The sequence below is a fragment of the Hyperoodon ampullatus genome (genome assembly GCF_949752795.1).
Source record: "Hyperoodon ampullatus genome assembly, chromosome: 9".
NCBI lineage: Eukaryota > Metazoa > Chordata > Mammalia > Artiodactyla > Ziphiidae > Hyperoodon > Hyperoodon ampullatus.
This window is the reverse complement of record NC_136922.1, coordinates 19,068,260-19,090,749: the sequence shown is the minus strand read 5'-3', so window position 1 is coordinate 19,090,749 and position 22,490 is coordinate 19,068,260. Positions and strand designations below refer to the sequence as shown.

At 41.4% G+C, this 22,490-nt stretch overlaps 1 protein-coding gene across 3 annotated transcripts in view; it reads right to left on the bottom strand.

Moving 5' to 3' along the window:
* Positions 1–5,285: 5,285 nt before the first annotated feature.
* SUGCT (succinyl-CoA:glutarate-CoA transferase) overlaps positions 5,286–22,490 on the bottom strand; it is a gene marked incomplete at its 5' end in the record, with an annotated part of 675,080 nt that continues 657,875 nt past the window's right edge. For all 3 annotated transcript variants that reach the window (XM_079711399.1, XM_079711400.1, XM_079711401.1), the window contains one exon: positions 5,286–5,541. In XM_079711399.1, the coding sequence (XP_079567525.1) occupies positions 5,378–5,541 (164 nt within the window). In that variant the 3' untranslated portion in view covers positions 5,286–5,377. The remainder of the gene's footprint in view (positions 5,542–22,490) is intronic.

Genomic DNA, 22,490 nt, shown 5'->3' with positions numbered 1-22,490 from the left:
CTGGAACACTACTTCACTTCGTTCCCTGAGTTTTGAGGGAGAAGGAGAGGCAGCCAGTTATTCAGGGCTCACCCCGCCCATGGATTAAGCCAAAATCGCTTGTGGAGCTGAAGTCATGGTCAGAATTACCACTAGTTATCTTCCAGATCACTGAGCAAGTCCTATTTTTCTCGAGGTCAGTGGTGGCTTTTGGTGTCCATGCTTATGTAACGTGGACAAAAAGAAAAAAAGAGAGAAAGAAGCGGAGGAGGAGGGAGAGGAAGATAAAGGAGAGGGAGAAAGAAAACATTACTATAGAGGAAGGATGGGTAAAAAGTGAAAAGTCAAAAAGGAAGTGGAAATAAAAAAAGAGAAAGTAGAAAAAAATGGACTTACAGGGAGGTGTCAATTAGTCACTCTGCATGGCAGTGATTCTCCTGTCATTTTAGACTTTCAAACCAAGGAAGAGCAGCCTCCATATTAGTTTCCTATTGGTGCTGTAACAAAATATCACAAACGCCGTGCCTTAAAACAGCACAAATTTATTATCTTACAGTTCTGGAGATCAGAAGTCCAAAATGAGTCCAAAATAGGTCTCACTGGACTAAAATCAAGCAGGACTGCTTTCCTTCTAGAGGTTCTAAGGGAGAATCCTTTCTTTTTTTGCATTTTTCATCTTCTAGAAGATGCCTACGTTCCTTCATTCATTTCCATTTTCAAATCCCATAACAATCGGAAAAGTCCTTCTCCCATCATGTCACTCTGACACTGACTCTTCCACACTTAAAGGCCCCTGTGATTGTATCAGGCCCACCAGGAAAATCCAGGATAATCTCCTTATTTTAAGGTCCGCTGATTAGCAACCTTAATTCCCTCTTGCCATGGAAGGTGACACTATCCACAGGTTCTGGGAATTAGGACATAGGCCTCTTTGGTGCGCCTCTTATTAAAAAAAAAAAGATACAAATGACCTTATTTACAAAACAGAAACAGACTCACAGACTTAAAGAATGAACTTATGGTTACCAGGAGGCCAGGAGGGAAGGGTGTGTGTGGGGGGGGATAGATTGGGATTGACATATACACACTGCTCTATATAAAACAGACAACCAACAGGGACCTACTGTACAGCACAGGGAACTCTACTCAACATTCTGTGATAACCTATATGAGAAAAGAATCTGAAAAAGAATGGATATATGTATAACTGAATCACTTGGCTGTACACCTGAAACTAACACAACACGGTTAATCAGCTATGCTCCAATATAAAATAAAATTTTTTTAAAATGTTGCAAAGGGTCAGGAGGCTGGGTAGTCCCTTTAATGTTAAGATCTTAAAGAATGGGAAAAAAGAACTATTTCTCCAGAAAAAAAAATCTGAGGTGGGTGAGTTCCGTTTCCTGGGTAGCATTTGAGTTTCTCCCAGTGCCCGTCCTCCCCTCTTGGCATTCACACATCAGGTCAGGCTGGGTTCACACTGGGATGGGCTCCCCAGGGTCCCCAGGGCCAACACACCCTTGGGTCTGCCTGACCTGGGCGTGCTCTCTCCTCCCTTCCTCCTCATCAAATTCACTTATTCCAACTCTCCTCCCTTTAAAACTCACATTCTCTCCCCCTAGTGTGTAGAAAAAATATATGGTTTCAAAGTATTTGCATTCATTTGTCAATAATACGTTAACTTCCTACAGTGATACTAAAAGACACGGTTTTGAATCGGCTTTGGGGGAAACGTGTCTGTTGGAGGTGCTTATACTCCATGAATCTCACCACATAAACCTGTCCTGCATAGAGCCAGCCTAGTTTAAAAGTTCAGGTCCATTTGTGCCCAGAAGATAGCCTGGTATGTCTACACAGAGAAACCATTTAAGCATCATATGAGAGTAGGAATTTATAAAACACTGAACCCTGGTATTTCTCTACTAGGATTGTAAGAAGTGACACAATTTTATCCTGATGTCTGAGAAAAGTTCTACATTTCCCCTGTGATGTGTTTTTTATTTTCCCAACAGCTGTTTGAAATGGAATTATGTACCTTTTTTCCAGAACCTTTTCATGCTCCTTATCAAATAATGATTGTACCACAAAATAGAGAGGGAAAAGAAGTGAGCTTGACATTCTGGCCTCCTAAGTGGCATTGATACTACAATCAAGGTGAACAACCATTTTCTGCAGGCATCTCGTGTCTGAAGAATCTCATAAATTTAAGGACTCAGTATAGCGGATATTCCCCCATGAACAGAAGCAAATGCAAGAAGAATCTATTAATCTTGGGGGATGAGTTTGAAAATGAATAGCCCAGGGCCAGGGAATGGAGGGTGAGGACTGTGCCTTTCTTTCCCTCTCGTCTCCTTTGCCACATGAGCTGTCAGAGCAGAGGCAGATGATCTGAACCTAACGTTCTTTCTCAGCACCTGCTGGCCCAGGATCTGGAGAACGGGTCCTGTGGATAAAGGCAGCATTGAGCCACATGGGACAGTGACAAGCAAGACTCACATCCATAAAAGCAGACCACATGCCAACGTCATGGGACCAAAGAGTCAGTGGTGAGCTATCAAATTCAGGTGAGATACAAGCAGGTGTGAATTTCTGTGCAAAAGGCTGAAAGCAGGGGTCTTAAAGTCTTATGCAAAAGCCCCCCACTGTGGGGTTATCTAAGAGGTTAACCCCACATAGTCTAATAGTCTAATGAGCTAGTATGAAATAACCTATGTGAGACCTCCTTTGTTTTTCTGTTTTTTTTTAAAAATCATGATTGGGCTTCTAACTCCTAGTAGATGGACTGAACACGAAAGAACACCAAGTAACCCGGGGGAGTCACACAAAACTGGTCAATGTTCATTTCTCTTCTTCTGGGGAAACATTCAGCATATCAGAATGCAAGATGGAAAATATCATGCTTGATTAACCAGAAAATCATGGCAGCAGAAAGTTTAAGAAAAAAATCAAGGGAAGGAGACCAGTTGCTCGTGGACACACATAATGATTAACCCGCGAAGTTTCAAAGAACTTTCTAGGCCAACCTCAGACACAAATCTGCCAGAAGGTAGGCCTTGACACAAAGTGAATTGGAGAATATGGTATCTTTTTTGTGTGTGTGTGTGGTATGCGGGCCTCTCACTGTTGTGGCCTCTCCCGTTGCGGAGCACAGGCTCCGGACGTGCAGGCTCAGGGGCCATGGCTCATGGGCCCAGCTGCTCCGCAGCACGTGGGATCTTCCCAGATCAGGGCACGAACCCGTGTCCCCTGCATTGGCAGGCGGACTCTCAACCACTGCGCCACCAGGGAAGCCCGAGCATATGGTATCTTAATAGTATGTTTGGCTTTGGAAATGCATAAGATAATAGGTCCTGATAATTAAAACAGCACATTGTTTATACATGTAACTTGATCTGGGACATGTTGCTAGAAATTTTAGCAAGCAGTGTTTCTTGCAGGACTAATTATCTATCTGAACTTGAAATATATTCTAAATTACTTCTCTCACTAAATCAGTTGGGTAAGTGCTATCTGTTGGGTAATGAACAGGTTCAAAGTTCTCCTGGATCGTTCTGAGGTGTGTAGGTGGAAATCTGGACAGCTACATATATGATTAAACTGGAGACGGTCTCCAACGGCAACTCTGCTGTGGACCAAGACTGCACAATCAATCAACCGTGATTGATTTCAAGGTTTTAGAGGCATTTTGTGACCCTCAATGAATGATCAACATCCTGCTACATATGACGACCCGGATATTTAAGGGTTATTGTTCAGTAACCAAGTAATTTGCATTTCAAGACATCTACTTGGATCACTAGGAGAAATGGTGGAGAAACGTCTTTCAAGGTATGTGTTTTGCCAATTCTCTGTCATCCAGCCTTTTACCATTTTCATTACTAATTGTATATACATGGAAGAATTTCATTTAGATGTCTGGCCTGAAGTGAATGTCTCCAAATATATATCCACAAATTAGCCACTGGGGGAAAAGTACTGAAGAAGGTATCAAATTACCCTTGCATGATGAAATTCTAACTAGTGGGATAACAGCAGGAGTTCTTCAGAATAAGTTGTCCACAAAGAGGAAAGCAGAGAGGACAATAAGTGTTTCAAGAATTAGTAGGCATTCTTCTAAAAGGTCCTAGGAGGCCTCATGAGAAGACCAACTTCCTATTTATTTGGAGTCCTTGATTCTACAAACATATTGGGGCTTACAGCATGCATAAATGGCTTGAATCCTTCCAATAAAAAAGAACCCCATAAGAAAACTAGCTCTAAATCACAGTTTGAAAAACGAACATCTGTAATTTAACTTTCAGTGACCACTTGGCATGTAATGACATGGCTTTAAGATATATGTGCCTAACAGCGTGAATTGTGTTCATATGAGGATACTGATCATGGGGTCATCTGATTCCTTGGTCTGTACCTGGGCTTGGGTGATTGGCAGTCTGAGTGACAATTCATCCTGGAACATATAGGCAAATCAGTTACCACCTTCTGGACAGAAGATGTTTCTATATTTCGAATTCACTGACAAATACTTAAATGCAAATACTTAATATTAAGGCATGGTATGTTCTTCTACAGTGGATACTCAGATCACAAAGAAATATTTTCCTTTCATTCTCCAATTTATCATTATTTAGACGTTATTTAATACCGAGATAGTCATCTGACATTCATTTAAAAATCTGTTGCATTTGTACTTGGCTCAAAATAAGGTACGAAGTAAGGAACCACTCTTCACCCCCTACATCCCAAAATTCATTGGTGGAGACTGATTTTCTGCCATGTCTCATGAAATAATCAAAGAAATACAACATAAAGCCATTATTTACCCCCATGGGGGAGAACGGAGCTCAGTTTTATAATGGACATTAACAAATTCCATGGTTTAAATTACAGATTAACAAAGGGTTCATGAGCTCAAAATTAAGTTATTCTGTTTAAAATCAATCACCGAGACTGTCATTCTGCTTATTGCTTTGACTTCCTAACAAAGGTTTAAATGAGGACTTTATGTGCAAGTAAAGAACGTCAAGAGATCTGCTCTTTTTCAGACCTGCGTGGGCTGGAGGGGCAAACGTTTAGGCTATTAACGTAATTAGAATGAGGAATGTATTTTTCCAGAAAAAAAAAAATCTTCACCCCCCAAAAAAAAAATCCCACAAATCCACAATTAATCTATTATCTGGGGGGAAATAGTAAGGAATCAAAGGTGGGGTACGTTCAGAAAGCACTAGATTCATTGATACCAGAGCCATTCTGGAGACGCCAGGCAGGAAATCTGGAATTCCTCTAACTTTTCAGTGGCAGGCACCAGAATTGGGGAGAAGGGTCCAGAAAGGCTATTTTGCCTTTGCTAGCAAAATGCATTCAAACTGTGGTTTTGCAAAAAAGCATATTTCCTTTGTCACTCAACCTCATGTTGGGTCACCACTCCAGCGCTGAGCAGCTCTGTGATGGCCCTGTCATCGTATCTGAGGACCTCCTTCAGGATGTGCGTCGTGTGCTGCCCAAGCAGGGGGGGCGGGCTGGCCTCTGACATCTTTAACTCACTGTATCTCACAGCTGGGCCTGTCAAAGGGGGAGGAAAGCAGGAAACCTGTTAATGACTAACCCTCAGAAATTCATTACCCAAGCAGCCTGGGGTGTTTGCGATGAATGCCAGGAATATCACTGCCAGTTACAACCTTGCAGATGGACCATCATTTTGGAAAGAACTGCATTTGCACACATGGCTTTTCTTGACTTAGCTTTATCCAACTGTGCAGTGGTCATCTGACCTGCTCACCACCATGCAGGGGGCCACATGGGTGCGCCTGGCATGTCACAAAGACTCACAGGGGTAGGCCACTCAACTGAGTTGACTTTCTGGGTCCCAGAGAACAGTGGCCAGGGGTACACAGTGTCTCTCTGAAGCTGGAAATCTGACCCCAGATGAAGGTAACACAAAGGTTTACTACTCAGCATCTACTGTAGGGTTCCAAGATTCAGTTCAACAGACCACAGATGAACTACACCTCAGCCAGACCCTGGGTGAAGACTTTAGGTGGTAGAAGAGGTTATGGGTACAAGCTTCATTGTCAGAGAGACTTCCGTTTGGATATCAGCTCTTCTACTTTTGAGCAGCACCATCTCGGACTAATTACTTAACGTCTCTGAGCCTCGTGTTCTGCAACTAAACTGGGTATGATAAAGTTTACCACATAGACTTGATGTAAGGATTTAAATGAGATAATGGACAGAAAGCACGAAGTAAGCATCCCCTAACCCACAACAATGCACAAAACCTGCCGGCCACTATGATGACAAAAGCTGCCCCATCACCTCCCTTGATGCTTTTCAGTGCAAGGGGAAAAGGATGTTTATTGTCAGCTCTTTGCTGAGCACTGAGCCACTGCAAACAGGGTAACTCAAGAAATGCTTTCAACACCTGTTGGGAATGCATTTTATCATCCCCAATCTTCACATAACGACACTAAAGTCCCCAAAGCTAATAAGGTTTTTGCTCAAGGTCACATGGCTAATAATTAATAGCACCAGGAAGCAAATCCATGTCCACCTGAGCTGTCTCACATTGAAGACCATGTACTTTCCATAACCTTAGCAGCCTCATCTTGCTTCTCACTCTTCCATGGACAAGCTGGGGAACATGCTGTTTCAACAGATTTTACTTTTGTTGCCTCATTCAATAACTGGTATTTATGTTGGCTGTCCTTTACATCTCACTTGATTAGGCTTCGGGAAAACAAATTAGGGAGTCACAAGGAGACTACAAAACAGTACATTTCTATCTCATAAAAATTCTTCCAGCCTCCTCTCGATTTGGGGAGCTCATAGGAAGAACAAATAAAACCAAAGCACATGTGGGTAACAGAATGTCAGTCAGTAAAGCAGCAAATGTGCTCCCGGGTCTTCGGAGAATTCCATTCAGAAAAGGTCATGTTGAGGAAGCCATTGCTGATGGAGAGAGAGGACACAGACCTCCTGAAACCATCAAGCCGCCCCTTTCTGTCACCCATACCACCCACTCCAGATAAACGGCAACTTCCAACTGATTCCACAGTTTTCCTTCTCTGAAGCTCAGGGAAATTCCTTTTTTTCCCCCTTCTCACACTTCCTTTCAAATGCTCCAGCGTATGACTGTGTTTTCACGGGTTGGTCCCTTTTCAGGAAAGGAGCACACATTGGGAAGCAGTGTCCCCTATGCTGCCGGGAAAGCTGATAATTTGGTGTTTTAGGGATGTGTTCCATTTTGACATTAACCATGGTTTTCATCTAAAACTTGTCTTTCAAGAGAAGGACTCTGCTGAGCGAATACAAGGCTGAAGTCGAAGTTATGTATGTGGTTTTTTCCTAACTGGATGACCTGAAGCAAGACGATCAACTGGAAAATAGTCACTTGACTATTCAGGAATCTGGGTTGAAACACAGCTACCATTTACTGCTATTGCTGCCGCCGCCAGGAGTATTAGCAGTGGTAGCTACCATTTCCTAAGAATCTAGGATGTGCCAGTCACTGTGCCAAAGGTTTTACATACATGATCTCCTATAATCCTCACGGCAATCCTGTATGGATGTTGACGGAGGTTTAAGGTAAAAGTGTTAAAGTTAGGATCCAGGTTAGAAAATGAGAATAACTTGCCCAACATCATACAGCTAGGAAGCTGTCAGTTTCCAAGTCCAGGTCTGTTGGGTTTAGGAACTTGGAGTTTTGTTAAAAAAAGAATGGGTTGAGGTGAAATTCACATAACATAAAAGTCACCATTTTCAAGTGAACTATTCAGTGGCATTTAACACATCTGCAATGCTGTGTGACTACCACCTCTATCTAGTTCCAAAATATTTCCATTGCTCCTGAAATGGAGCAGGACCCTACCTGTGGTCCCTGCCCCCCATGTCCTCCGCCTGCCTTTTGTCTGTGGAAAAACTTTAACCAAAGAATAAGTTTAATCAGAGAAATGAGAAAATGCAGAAACAAAGGAAAACCGTACAACAAGACTAAATAATAATAGTTTAGTCATTAAGCGTAGTTAAGGACCTTTCGTTCCTTCTCAAGGGCTATAGATAATATTCTGAGCCCTATCCTGTGAGCTGTCTTATAGACACTGAAACCCCATCAGGTGGAAGAAGTTAACTACGTGATGGCCAGACTATAGCCGTGACATTAGCTGCCGCAATTCCAAGAACTGGCCTCAAGGAAATGGGAACAAACCGACCCTGGAACTGAAGATTAACTGTACTTAAAACAACCAGGATGACGCTGGTCAGACCAGCGATGACCGATTTCAAGATGACTGTCGGAGCTGGCTGTGCTGTTTCTGCACGTAGCCCCTTCCTTCAACCTATAAAAGCTCTTGCCCCCTGATTGTGAGGGGTGGAGTCGGCCTTTGGACAGGCATCCGCCCTCTCCTGCACGGCCCCCAGTCGCCGGCAACCAAAATAAGGCAAACTTTCCTTTCTGCCAACCTTGCCTCTTGATTGGCAAGCAGCCAGACCCCACCTTCAGTTGCACTCTCAGTAAAACCCTCATCCCTTAAGCAGTTTCTCTCAATTCTCCCCTCCCCTCACACCCCTGGCAACCACTAACCTTCTTTCTGTCTCTAGGGATTTCTCTATTCTGGATATTCCATATCAATGAAATCATACAATATGTGGCCCTTAAGTGTCTGTTGTCCTCCACTTAGCATAATGTTTTTGAGATTCATCCACACTGGAGTACTGTGGTATTGGTACTGATAACTCGGACTTTTTTTTTTTTTTTTTTTTTTTTTGCGGTACGCGGGCCTCTCACTGTTGTGGCCTCTCCCGTTGTGGAGCACAGGCTCCGGACGCGCAGGCTCAGCGGCCATGGCTCACGGGCCCAGCCGCTCCGCGGCATGTGGGATCTTCCCGGACTGGGGAACGAACCCATGTCCCCTGCATCAGCAGGCGGACTCTCAACCACTGCGCCACCAGGGAAGCCCGAGAACTTGGACTTTTAACCTCCCTGCAGGGATGATGTATAAGGGAATTCTTCAGGTCCAGCCATAGGAAAGGGCAGTTCAACTTGTGTCACCCTCACTATGCACCCTCCTTCCTTGGGAGTTTCCAGATCCACACCGAACACTGTGCTACCAAGTTTGGGATGAAGGGCATTTAACACTTTGCACAAAAAAATCTTCGAGAATTTAGGTTAGTGGAATGGTATTACTTGGTAATTTTTAGACTTGCTAGGATAAAGACACCTGGAAGATACTATATATTTGGAAAGCCTAGGCTTCTTTAAATAAATATAAGTTACTAAGTAAGCCATATTGCAGTTTATGAAATTGTATATCCTTTTTCATATGCCCCTTCAGAAACCAGGTATTTTGCATATGATTGATTTTAGAAAGATTCTGAAGCTGCGGTTTGTCCATGTAATTTAATATCAGAGTATGGTATTGGTATCTGTACTGTACTGGCAGTTTTCACATTGTAATTTCCTATACGTTTCTTAAATACAGCAGTGCTCCCTTATCTGTAGGGGATAGTTTCCAAGACCCCATGTGGATGCCTAAAACCACAGATAATGTCAAAGCCTATGTATACTCTTTTTTCTTATCCATACATACTTATGATAAAGTTTAATATATAAATGAGGCACAGTAAGTGATGAACAACTATAACTACTGATAACATAGAACAATGATAACAATATACTATAATAAAAGTTATGTAAAAGTGGGCTCTCAAAATATCTTACTGTACATATGTAATGCTTTTTCCATCTTAACTAAGCACCTATGACATACTGTGGCCTTAACTCTTGCAGTTTGAGGTGTGACGGCAAAACGAGCACAAATTTCTTTTTCCTTCTTCACAATCTCACAGATAGAAGATTCGCTCTTACTGTAGAGCTCAGCGACCTCAGCTTACAGTTTATTTTTCTTTCCTTATTAAGTTGAGAACTTTCACCTTTTCACTTAAAAGAAGCTCTTTACAGCTTCCCTTTGGCATATCCGAATTGCCAGCATCACTACTCTTGTGCTTTGGGAACATTATTCAGTAAAATAAGGGTCACCTGAACACATGGGCTGCCACTGACAGTCAATCTGATAACCTAGATGGCTACTAAGTGACTAACAGGTGGATACGCTGGACAGAGGGATGATCCAAGGGACAGAGGGGGATGGCAGGAGAGTTCATCACTCTCCTCAGAATGGCACACAATTTAAAATTTATGAATGATTTTTTTCTAGAATTTTCTGTTTAATAGTTTTGGACCACGGTTGACAACAAGTAACTGAAACTTTGGAAAGTGAACCTGGGGATGGTGCAGAGTGAGGAGGTACTGTGGAGGACCATTTTGCCACGTGGTTCATAAGAAACAGAAATTTACAGTCCCTTACAAATATACATAGGCGTGCACCGTGAGACAAGGAAGGCGATATCTAGATCCCAGAGAAAGCTAAGCTCTCATGGGTCCATTGATTGAATCCCGTCCTTGTAACCCTGTGCAATAATCCTATGGACCTGGGATGTCCCTCCCAGTCTAGGCTTTGCATGAAGGGTTCTTCAACTATTTGTTTCAAGAAGTAGAACATGTTTGACATAATTATTTACATCTAAGGTCCAGAAAACATGATCTGATTTTCTGTTTAAAAAAGAAGATGAGCGGATAAGTCACATGGTTCTTAAATTACTTTTTGGCAAAGCAATATCTACACCCGCATATGCTTTCAAACACTCGAAAGCTGTGTGATCTTGAGAATTCTTAAAAGCCACTGAGTCTCAGTCTATCGATTTCTAAACTGAGGTTGGCAGTACCTATGGAGGATTGGTTTGAGCAGTTGGGTAATACAGTATGGGTAATAACATCAGTAATAATCAAAGAAATGTGTATGAAGATACTGAGCCCCAATTTTGTTTATAAAGCTAGCAAATCATCTTGTGGATGTCATCTTAGTGTGTGTTTAAGACGTCCGTGATTGGGACTTCCCTGGTGGTGCAGTGGTTGGGAGTCCGCCTGCCCATGCAGGGGACCTGGGTTCGAGCCCTGCTCTGGGAAGGTCCCATATGCCGTGGACCAACTAAGCCCATGCGCCACAACTACTGAAGCCTGTGTGCCACAACTACTGAAGCCTGTGTGCCTAGAGCCCACGCTCCGCAACGAGAAGCCACCGCAATGAGAAGCCCGCGCACCGCAACGAAGAGTAGCCCCCGCTCGCCGCAACTAGAGAAAGCCCGCGAGCAGCAACGAAGACCCAACGCAGCCAAAAACAATAAATAAAAAAAAAGAGGTCTGTGATCGGTAGGAATGCAAATGGGTGCAATCCTTCTGGAGGGAAATTTGTCAACTCAACATCAAGAGTTTTAAAAGTGTTCACACACTTAGATGGAGAAATCCTGCTTAAAAAATTTTTTTCTATGGATGTAATCAGGAATATCGACAAATTTTATTGGCAAGGATCTAAATAAACAACTTTCTAAATCTCCTTAATACTCTTAATACCTCTCTCCTTCCCACAAGGCTTTCTAACACACAGCCTGTGAAGGTTCTTTGTGGGGCGTTCTGAACTTAAAAAAAAAAGAAAGAAAACTTTTCCATCTTTTCTTAGCTTCCAAAGGTTACCTTGTTAAGAGTAGGTGTTTAGCAATCATTCCCTCATGTACTGTCCTCAAAGGCCTATCTCTAACCGCTTCCTTCCAGATAAAGAGGTCAAATAGTTGTAATACTGAAAAACAATTAGGAAAATATGTCCAAAACGTTGGCACTGGTTCAATAAATTACAGTACATCTAAATGATGGCAAACTGTACTATAATTTCAAGTTGTGTATTCTGGGGCTGTGAACAGCCATAACTGCCTTCACTCTCTCCTGATAAACCACTGAAATAAAAGTACACGAGTTAAACAAACCAACATAAAACTTCATATGACGGAAAAGGATGGGAGAGAGCATCACTAGTGAATGGGATATTCCAACAAATTTAAGAATGACATGGATGGAATCATGTTGATGGGGAAAAGAGGTAGAGAAAGCTGAAGCACAGACTATTCTACAAGGACACTGAGAGGAAGTCGATGCCAGTTGTTCTATTTCACCTCCTCAAGAGCCTCTTTTTTAAAAATTTAATTTAATTAATTTATTTTTTTTATATTTTTGGCCACTCTGTGCATGGTTTGCGGAATCCTAGCTCCCTGACCAGGGATCGCACCCACACCCTTGGCAGTGAAATCGCCAAGTCCTAACCACTGGACCACTGGGGAATTCCTGAGCCTCTTTTCTTAAAATCAATGGTTAAGAGAGAGACAGATCTTAGACTAGAAGTAGGGCTGAAAGCAGAAGGATTAAACGCCTCAATATAGACCAGTCTCACTGGTTTCTACTAGAAACTAGAAGTGAAGCTTGCTTTCAAATTTCTAAACTGAAATGACGTTAAACCTAGAATTGTACATCCAGTCAAATGATTAATCAGATATGAAGGTATTTTCAAACTCTCAAAGATTAAACTTACTAAGTATGTTTCTTGAAGTTGACTCCAGTAAAATACTGGAGTAAATGAAATAAGAGGAAAATTTTGGTACGCATTGAGGACCAACCAAGAAGTGTAGGGAAGGAAGGTCCCAGAACGACAGCTTGGACAAGGTAGAGATGGAGAAGGACAGAGATCTTCAAAATGGGGAGACTAAGGAGGCAAAAGAGCCTTAACTATATAATCAGTATGACTGAGAGGTTGGAAAAAGTAAAATAACGAGATAAAGCTACATACACAAGAAAAAATATAAGAACTAGGAACTCTAGAAAAAAACAAAATTTGCCTAAGAAACTCATATTCAAATATGAAGCAAATTACAATGTGGCAAGATTTTAAGTAATTGATGGAATATAAGTAAAGAAAATCCATTTGACTTTGATGCCAAGAACATTCAAGAAGCACTTATTATCTGTGTATCCTCTATAATGGCACAAAGCATAGTGCATTAGATTGTCTATTAGTTGCTGTATGCCCTATGCAGGCAGGAAAATGCCAACTGTATTTGCTAATTGGCCCTCAATGCCTTTTGTGGTCCTTCTAATGAAGATAACAGCAAGCATCTTCTCTTGAACGCTTGTGATGACTGTGGACTCTGCTTTTTATTTGCATTATCTCACTGGACTTTTCAACTTATAAAATAGAGAGCATTATAACTCGCATTTTACAGATCAAGAAATTGAGATCCTTTAAAGGGTTAGTTTGTCTAAGGTTACCCAGCTAAGTAAGAGATAGAACCAGGACAAAATGTCCTATACGTCAGACTCCACGGTCCATGCTCTGTCATTCAATACAAATGTGTTGAACTAATTATTGCTAACAATTAAAGACATTTGAATAAATACTATTTATATTATTTTATTAATTCATTTATCCACTAATTTATTCTACATATAATTTGTGAGTATCCCTGTGTCAAGATCTGAGCTATATAATCTAGATATACGTTAGCAAACAAAATGTATCTAGACCCTTCTTTCATGGAATTTACATTCTGATTTGGAAGACAGACAAATAGGCAAACAAATAAATAGTTTTAATTTGATAGAAATTACTAAATGAGTAGAAACCTAGCTGAAAAGAGGAGAATATTGCAGGCATGGTGGAGAGGGGTCACAGAGTAGTAAAGGACTACGGTAAGTCCCCTACATCCGAACCTTCAATTTGTGAACTTTCAAAGATGCCAACGTGCCCCTGGATGCCAGCTGTTGTACTGGACTACTGTACTTTTCAAGGTACTGTACTGTCAGATTAAAAATGTTTATTTTTGTGTTTGTTTTTTATGTGTTATTTGTGTGAAAAGGATTATAAACCTATTACAGTACTACAGAGCTGACTGTGTTAGTTGGGTACCTAGGCTAACTTGTGTGAACAGGCTTGATGTTCAAGGCACTGAAAAAAGTTCCAGCGTGGCTCAAACATCATTTGGTAGTTTCTAGATGACGTTGGAGGGAGAGGCACAGGGATTTATAGGCTATGGTAGTAAACTTGGATCCTATTCTGAGTTCACTGGGAAGCAGCTGGGGCTTTAAGCAGAGCAGTGACAAGACTTAAATAATCCCGTTGCTGGGCAGAGAATGCGATCAAATGAGCTTGGAGGCTGTTCTGGGGAGATCAGAGGAGGAGATGATGGTGGCCTAGACTAGGATGGTGCTTACAGAATTTAAGAAAAGTGGATGCATTTGAGAGCTATTCGGTGATAGAATGAGAGGGCTTGCTGATGAAGTAAAAGGCCCACCCAAGGTAGTTGAGGAGGGAGGGAGAAGGATCAAAGGAGAACTCCCCTTTCTGAGTTGAGTAACTGGTGAGGCCATTTACCAGGTGCAGAAGGCTGAATGGATTCACAGACAAGCCTGGGTGGAAGCAGAAGTCACATTCTTTTTGAAGATGCTGTTTGACTTGCCAATGAGATATCTGAGGAGAGAAGCCTTTAGCTATGCAAGTCTGGAATTCAGGGAAGAGTTTGGGCCAGGATATGTAAATTTGGAGGTCATTTACCATTTAAATGTCTTCATTCCAAAGCGGTATATTTCCAAGGCAATTGTATTTATTCCAACATCTCTGATGCTGAGGTTTTAAATTCATTATTTAGGCAGCCTCTCCTCTATTATCTAAGTTCTATATCAAGATCTATTGCATCAAAATGGTTTGTGTCCCCAGGAAGCAAATTAAATGAATGAAAAATTAATCTGTATAGCTCATAAGTTCGGAGATAAATGCATTTCTTGCAAAGAGGAATTCTTGGCCTTGAACAGACACATCTCCACTGACTTGAGGGGTAGAAATTAGGGCAGTTTTACTTGTGAAAGAACTGTGGACTCTGTGCTCACAGAAAGAGGCAGAGAAAGAAACGCAGAGTTCTCTGAGACTGAGTCATAGATACTTAGGGATTACCAAAGGTGTGGATGTTTTTCATCTGCATTAATAAAGGCAATCAAACCAAAAAATGCTGAAAAGAAATGCACACCACAGCAATCTCCAGCACATCAGCTGGTACCAAAGCTGGAACCCCAAGTGCTGTCCTCGTGAGGAGTCTACCTAGTCTAAGGATTGGTGGGCAAAGCCCTCACCAGGAAGGGGCTTGAGTGGCACAGCTTGTGGGTTAGACCCACTTCTCCATGAGGAGTGTGTGTGAACTGCCCTTGGTCCCTCAGGAACAGTGTGTCAGATTCTAGGAAAGTGACAATGCCTTTGACCTCAACTTCTGCGTATGCCCGTTCTTGGGAGGCTGAACTAATAAACCTCCAGGAACCCATAGGTCAAGAGCTGGAGGCTGACAAAATGCAAAGGTAGACGAGGAGGAACCTGCCCCAGTCTCTAGTCATACATGATGACATTGGCAACTACTACTTAGTGAGCCCTTACTGTATACCAGGCCTGGGGCGAAGAGTTTTGTATTTGCTAATCTAATTTGATCCCCACAATAACCTCAGAGAGTTTTTGCATTTATCAGTGCCTTTTATTCCTATATCACAGAAGAGGAACATGCAGCTCAGAGAGGTTATGAAACATGTACAAGGGCACACAGCACACAGCAGACACACATATAGATCTGCTGATTTCATAGCCATTGTTTTCGAGAAGTGACATGGCAAGAGGGTTAAGAGCGTGGGTTTGGGGAGCCAGAGGGTCTAGATTCACATCCTGGCTCTGCCATGTATTGAGTGTATCTCCTTGGGTAATTTACTTAATCACCTGTGCCTCAGCATCTTTCTCTGTACAATGGGGATGAAAATGGTCCCTTCCATATAAAGTTGTGAGGATTTTTAGAACTTCTTAGAACAGAACCAAGCACACAACAAGCACTCAATACATGCTAGCTGCTGTTGTTACCTTTCCTTCTTTGCTGCAGTGCTGACCTTAGCAACCTAGATTCCTTAAGTAGAGCCTTGGTCACCTGTTAATTTCAGGCTTCTACTTCCCAGAACATGGACACGTGAGCTGCGTTTCAGATTCATGACAGCAAGTTAGGGATAAAAGCCTTAACTTTTAAAAATCTTTAACAGTCAAGGATAAGATTATTTAAAGGAAATGGAAAAGGGAGGAAGGAACCCTTTTTTAAAAAAAAAATCAATTCTATTCATTCATTTTAGTTAAGGGCAGCTTTTTTTGTCTTCAAATACTAATTTTAAAAAAAGTTTTATTTTATATTGGAGTATAGTTGATTAACAATGTCATGTTAGTTTCAGGTATACAGCAAAGTGATTCAGTTATACATATACATGTATCTATTCTTTTTCAAATTCTTTTCCCATTTAGGTTATTATAGAATATTGAGCAGAGTGCCCTGTGCTATAAGGAAGGAAACTTTTCTTAAGCACGTCAGACATAAGAAGCACTTTTCAAATGTTTATTTCATGTATTCCTCACTTCAACCCCTTGAGATAGGTATGTTTTCCTCTTCCTACAGATAACAAAAGGGAGGCTAAGGAAGGTTGAATGATTACCTGATCATCTGATAAGTACATATTTACTAACTCCAACAGCATCATAACATACACCAGAAATTAATTTTATACTCTCTTGAATTTTAACTAGTTATGTTAAAAGGAACTTTGGAAACATGGGACTTATTTTACTTACTTAACGAACACCTACTCTGTGCCAAACACTATTATATGTGCTTTGCACATTTGATTCATTCAGCCCAGAAGGTACTACTATGATCCCCATTTGTAAAATTGGGAAAACTGAGCAACACAGCAGGGAAGTCACAGAGCTAAAAGGGTCGCAGAGCTAAAAGGAGCTGAGCCAGGATTCCAAGCCAGAGAGTTTTGCTCCAAATCCCGAATCTTTGCCAATGGGCCACGCTGCTTCCCAGTAAAAAAGGAAAAAGCAAAAGAAGAGAGAATTATCTAAGCTGGAAAATAAACTCGGGGTCTTGGAGTAGAACATGCCAAGGAGTAGAACATGCCAGCTTCAGATTTTGTCTTCTGACAGTCTATTCCCTCTGTATTTCTAGATCACAGTTCTACCAGATTTCTTATGCAATAGGTACTCATTACTACTTCATCTTTTCACATTAATTTGTCATACTCCGCCTATTTTGCTGTAGGAGGTCCTGGAAACACAGCAGCATCGATACGTTCTGATTTCTCATGTTTCTGAGTCAGGCAATGCTCTCCAAAGCGTTCCTCTCTACCCACCCCAAAAGGAATGAAGCCTTCACTGTGTTCTCTGTGGAAAGTTATCTGGTTCAAGACACAGCGAGGGCCCAGTTCCTGGTGTGCCAGAAAATTCCTCAGACTAGCCCTGTGTCGTGTTTTCCATCTGTGGTTTGAGGCCCTTCGGTAACAAGACCCTGACTATTCTGTCTCATCTCCTCTTAGAAACCTTCCACGATTCTCTTAGGCTGAAAAGGGAATCTACCCCATATATGCAAACATCCCAAGCTACTCTAACTATACACAGAGTTTGAGCTACGTTTCTATAATCCAGACCAACTTAATAATGTAAACAGTTTCAGGAAACAGAGGTAGCCAAAAACATGTGGGAAACCATAATGAATATTCAAGTAATGGGAACATAATATCACATCATCATGAGGGAAGGGACCTCAACCGTCCTTTTTTCCAGAACTCCATGCACCTTCCGTCTTCATGATGCATTTCTAAAGTGATGAAACAACTTATGGCTCAACCTCACAGCAAACTGGCAAAGGATCAGCACTAAGGGTTAAATTAATTAACAAAGCTGGCCAGTCCAATCATAATGGAAGAGAGAATGAATACAATTAAAACTAAGTGTGCGGGTCTTTTCATTTGTTGGTTTTTTTAATGTCTGATATGGATGTCAACTTTTTAAAAAAATTAAGAATACTTAAAAGCAAACATCTGTTTCATAATATATGAAATGCTATATCGAAAGTTTTTATTTTGACTTCTTTGGCCTATTGCTAAGATACGTACTATAGATACCATTTAATCTTCAAGGCTTACTAGTGTAATAAGAAGCCAAACTTCATTTCACTGAAAATAATGATAGCTCCAGTACCAAGTTATTTCACAATTTCCCCTCCACTGCTTGAACTCATCATCATAACAATAACAATATTTTTTATATGGTGCCTCTCAGCCATAGCATCCAGGGCGCCAAATGGAGCCATACAGTTAGAACACATTAAACCCATTAGATGTGAGATAAAAACAGATAAAGCCATTTCAACTAGCATGGAAGAGTGAAAAAAGGCCATAGAGAATAAAAATGGCTTTGGACATCTTGAACAGAAGGACTCAATCGATGGCACTGCTTATATGGTCCGGCATCCCAGAAACTCGAGGCAACATGTGGTGTGTACCACCAACTCGGACGAGTCACCCAGTCTTGCCCAGGGTTCAGAAGCACCATATATCACTACTGCTGTAACAGACTTTAATTCATTATTTTGGAGCTCAATAAAGATGCCTCAAGCCCCACTACCTATGAGGTAAGAGTGTATTTTCAACTATGTCTATGGTCCTGTGGTAGTCATCAGTGTTCATCAGATGTCCAGTTTCCACCTTCCAGGGCCACGATAGTGTGACATGTCCTGATCCCTTTGTGTGAGGCCATGGGATTGGCCAACAAACTGTGAATGGGAGGTAGGTGTATGCCCCACCTCCAGGCCAGAACACTCAATGCTGAGGTAAGCCCTTCCAGGTCTCTCTGGTATAACAACTCCACCTTGCAAACCCTGATGAACATGGGATGTGAGCAAGGAATCTACTTGTGTTGTTTTAAGCCAATGTTATTCAGGAACTGTTACTACAGCATGACCTAGCTTATGGAGACTGATTCTATGCCTCAATTTTAAAACAGAGACCGATTTGCCTGAACCAGATGAGAGACTCATTCATCTAGTCCCTCAGCACTTCTTTGAAAAGCATTCAGTTCAGATGTTCCAAATACTTTGAAACTCTCATTTTGTGTGGAGTCAATTGTGACCAGTGGAATGATGAGAACAGCTATTATTTATTGAGTACTTACATGTGTTAGGCATTTGGTGGAATGCTTTTCATATATTATCTTGTTTGATAGACTAAATGACTTTTAAAAGTAGGACGATTATTATATCGTTTTATCAACAAAGGAAAGTGGGGTTAAGTAACGTTATCAAAACAACACAGTCAGTCAACTAAAGAATTTTGTTAGAATTGAGGCTGGCTAAATACAAAGTGCATGCTCGTTAACACTAGGATATATTTCCTCTCTGCATAATGTGGAAGAAAATCTGTTCGCATATCAGTGGCTGAATAAATACCATTCTTTGGCAGATGGTGTTATAAAGCAGTACTGTATTATAAATACTTATATATTTCATGATTGCTAATCCATTAAGGCATTTATCTTTCATTTGATAAAGAAACAGGGTAACTTGCATTTGATTTATCTATCTTGTTCCAACCCACTGAAATGTCATAGTAGATTATCCATTTCCTGCTGGAAAAAATATACGGCCCATAAGGAAATGCTATTTATATTCATTAGTGAACAGGCCATCTCCCCTCAAAGTGTGCTCCCCCAACTTTCAGCTGAGGTCTCTGAAAAATGTCGGGCTGGAAGAAACTACCCCCTGAATGCTTCTTTCCAACATTTGTGTTTGCTTCTAATTATTTTCAACACTTCTGAAAACGCTAGGAAGGGTGAAGAAACACCTTGCTGACAATGCGCTCTTTGACAAAATAATCAATCCTCCAGCTTCTTTTGCTTTTTCTAAAATTCTAATATTCAATACAAGCTCTTTGGGCACATTCCCAAGATTTTGTTTGGTTCGACTTCACCATGGAAAACAAAATTGGTTCAGCTGAAGTCTGTAGCCAGAACGTTTTAAGCTTCATAGACCTTCAAAGTAGTGACCTTCTCCTCACCCCCTCTGCCTCTGTGCTCCATTAAGGAAAATACCGGAAGAAGTTTCCAGGCAGAGAAGCCAGATTGCATTTCGGTTCAATTTTGAGAGGAGGAACTGAACAGAGCTGGAGCAGGTAGTTATTTGTGGCTCCTACCTCAAATGAGCTTTGAAAAGTTCTTCTGTAAATCTTGGAAGGTCTTTTTTAATTTAATAAAAATTGCCTGTGCTTCTTAGCCTTTTATCTTAAAGGAATAAGTCTTATATCTACCATATTTTTTTCTTTTCCAGGAGTTTCTTAGATCACACAAATCACAATCACAGCCCAGGCAAATAGTGGATCAAGAAAATTAGGTCCTCAAATCTGCTGCTGGGAAAATGGGGGTGCTCATTATTTGTCACAGGAATTGATCTTAGTTTTTCTCTTTCACTTTGTCTCTGCAGTTCAGATGGAAAGGCTTTAGGAGAAGGTCCTTTCCCTCTATGCCCCTATTTCCATTTTGGCATCACCAGCCTCTCAATAACAGCATCCTAATCCTCAGTCTTCCCTTTGAGACCCTGTTACGCCAGTGGTCCTGTCTCTGAAATGTCTCTCACACATCCCCACACTTCTGATCTTTTCTGCCACCTCCTTGGCCCAAAGCACTCTGAAATAGGAGGACCACTTGTCTAATCTTTTTCCCCAGCTGTTCCCTCCAGGCAACCTGCCCTCATTCCGCCTTGGACTGGATGCCATGCGGGTCCCTGTGCCCACCTAGAAGGCATCTCAGGTTGGCGATCCTCAAGCCCAATTATTCTGAAAGTTCCGTTCAGGCTAACTTGATGCTGAGCCTTTCCTTTTTTTCACAGTGCAAAGGAACAGCTCTCTTCTCTGACTCCCTGTAACATCTGATCTGCTTCTCCTTTACGGTGTATCTCCACCTCTAATAGTATTGCCTCCTGTGATCTTTTTTGAGACCATAATCAATGTTTTGCTCATCTTCCATCCCCCACTGCACCTACCACACGGTGAATGTTCAGTAAATAATTAGTGGAAGGATTAGACCAAAAAACCCTAACATATTCCTATATTAGGAAATGAGACTACTAGAAATACGTGAAATACAGAAGGAAAGAGACATTAAGACTTGCCAATTAATATATTTTGCCCTAGGCATCTAAATGGAGTCATCTTGACTCTTTTCTTCCTCTCACATCCCATTACCAACCCATCGGCAGATCCTTCCGGTTCTACCTTCAAAACATATACAGAATCCAACCACTTTTTACAACCAGCCTATTCCTGGCCACCATCACATCTTGCTTGGATTTCTGTGAGAACCTCCTACCAGGTCTCCCTGCCTGCATGCTTCCCTGCAGTGTATTCTCAACAAGGCAGCTGCAGTCACCCTTTAAAAACATAATTCAGATCAAGCCTCTCCTCTGCTCAAAATTCTGCAAAGTTATACCTTTGTAATTTTTGATGGCTCAGAATTTTGTTGAAGGATAGCCATCTCTCCTCCATAACTGTAAAAAACATGTTCATATTTGGTTTATAAACCCCAAACAGAATGATGGATCCAATTAACTTTTTTCATTTCTGTATCATCTGTTTCCTTGTAAGCACTTTTATATACACACCAGACTTCAGGATTTGTCCACTTATGTACCATATCAAGTGAATTTTGGTGCGCAAACATCAAAAAAAAAAATTCTGCAAAGCTTTCCCTGTTTGACTCTTGACAGTGGGCTCTGAGATTCCAAATAACCTTCTAACCTCCCCACTAAGCAGGTATCCCTGTGACCTCCCCTCCTGCATGCCTGCCCTTACTTACTCTTCTCCACTGTGCTGGTTTTCTTAACCAGGCACGCTCATCCTTAAGGGACTCTGCCCAGCTCTTCTTTCTGCTTGGAACATTCTTCTTTCTGATATCTACATAGATTGCTTCCTCAAATCCACCAAGCCTTCACGCAGTGAGGTCTACCCTAACTAACGACCACCTTTAACATGTCTACCTGCCCTTCTGACCCTGTCACTTCCAATCATCCTCACTCTGCTCTATTTCCTCTTTCTTCCGTAGTACTTTTCAAATCTGTCTGCCATTCTTGGTCTCCCTCTGCTAGAATGTAAGCTTTACAATGTCAGGGAGCTACGACTGTTTTCCTCAACAATATATTTGCTGAATGCAAATGTATGAAGGAATAAGTGAGTGCTTTAGTCCTAAATTCAGTTCTCAGGTTTCTTAAACAATGAGGTCATACCCTCAGACCGCAAGATTCTAGAAAAAGAAATCTTGTCAAATAGACCCCAAAGTAAGGTGAAGCAGTGTTACTGACTATGAACCAAAATAGTCACATGTAAGCAGAAAAGTGTTCAATGCAATGTGTCTGTTCTCACTGCATCTGGTCTATGCAATGGTGCAAGTTGCATGTATGTTACCCATGAGGACAGACACCTGCAACATCCTAAAGATGGAACATTCCAGCAGCTGTGTGGCATTTTTGAGTACAGAGATTCATATCACAGATTGGATGAAAACAGGTGTTCAGGAGAATTATTAAGCTCCATGAGGGCAGGAATCATATCTGTCTTGTTTGCACTGTCTAGAAGCCAGTAACTTGGGATGCTCAATACATATTTTTCGTGTGAGTGTAGGAATAAAGAGAAAGGATCCCTATTATTTTCAGAAATAAACAAGGCAGTAAAAAGTAATTTTGCT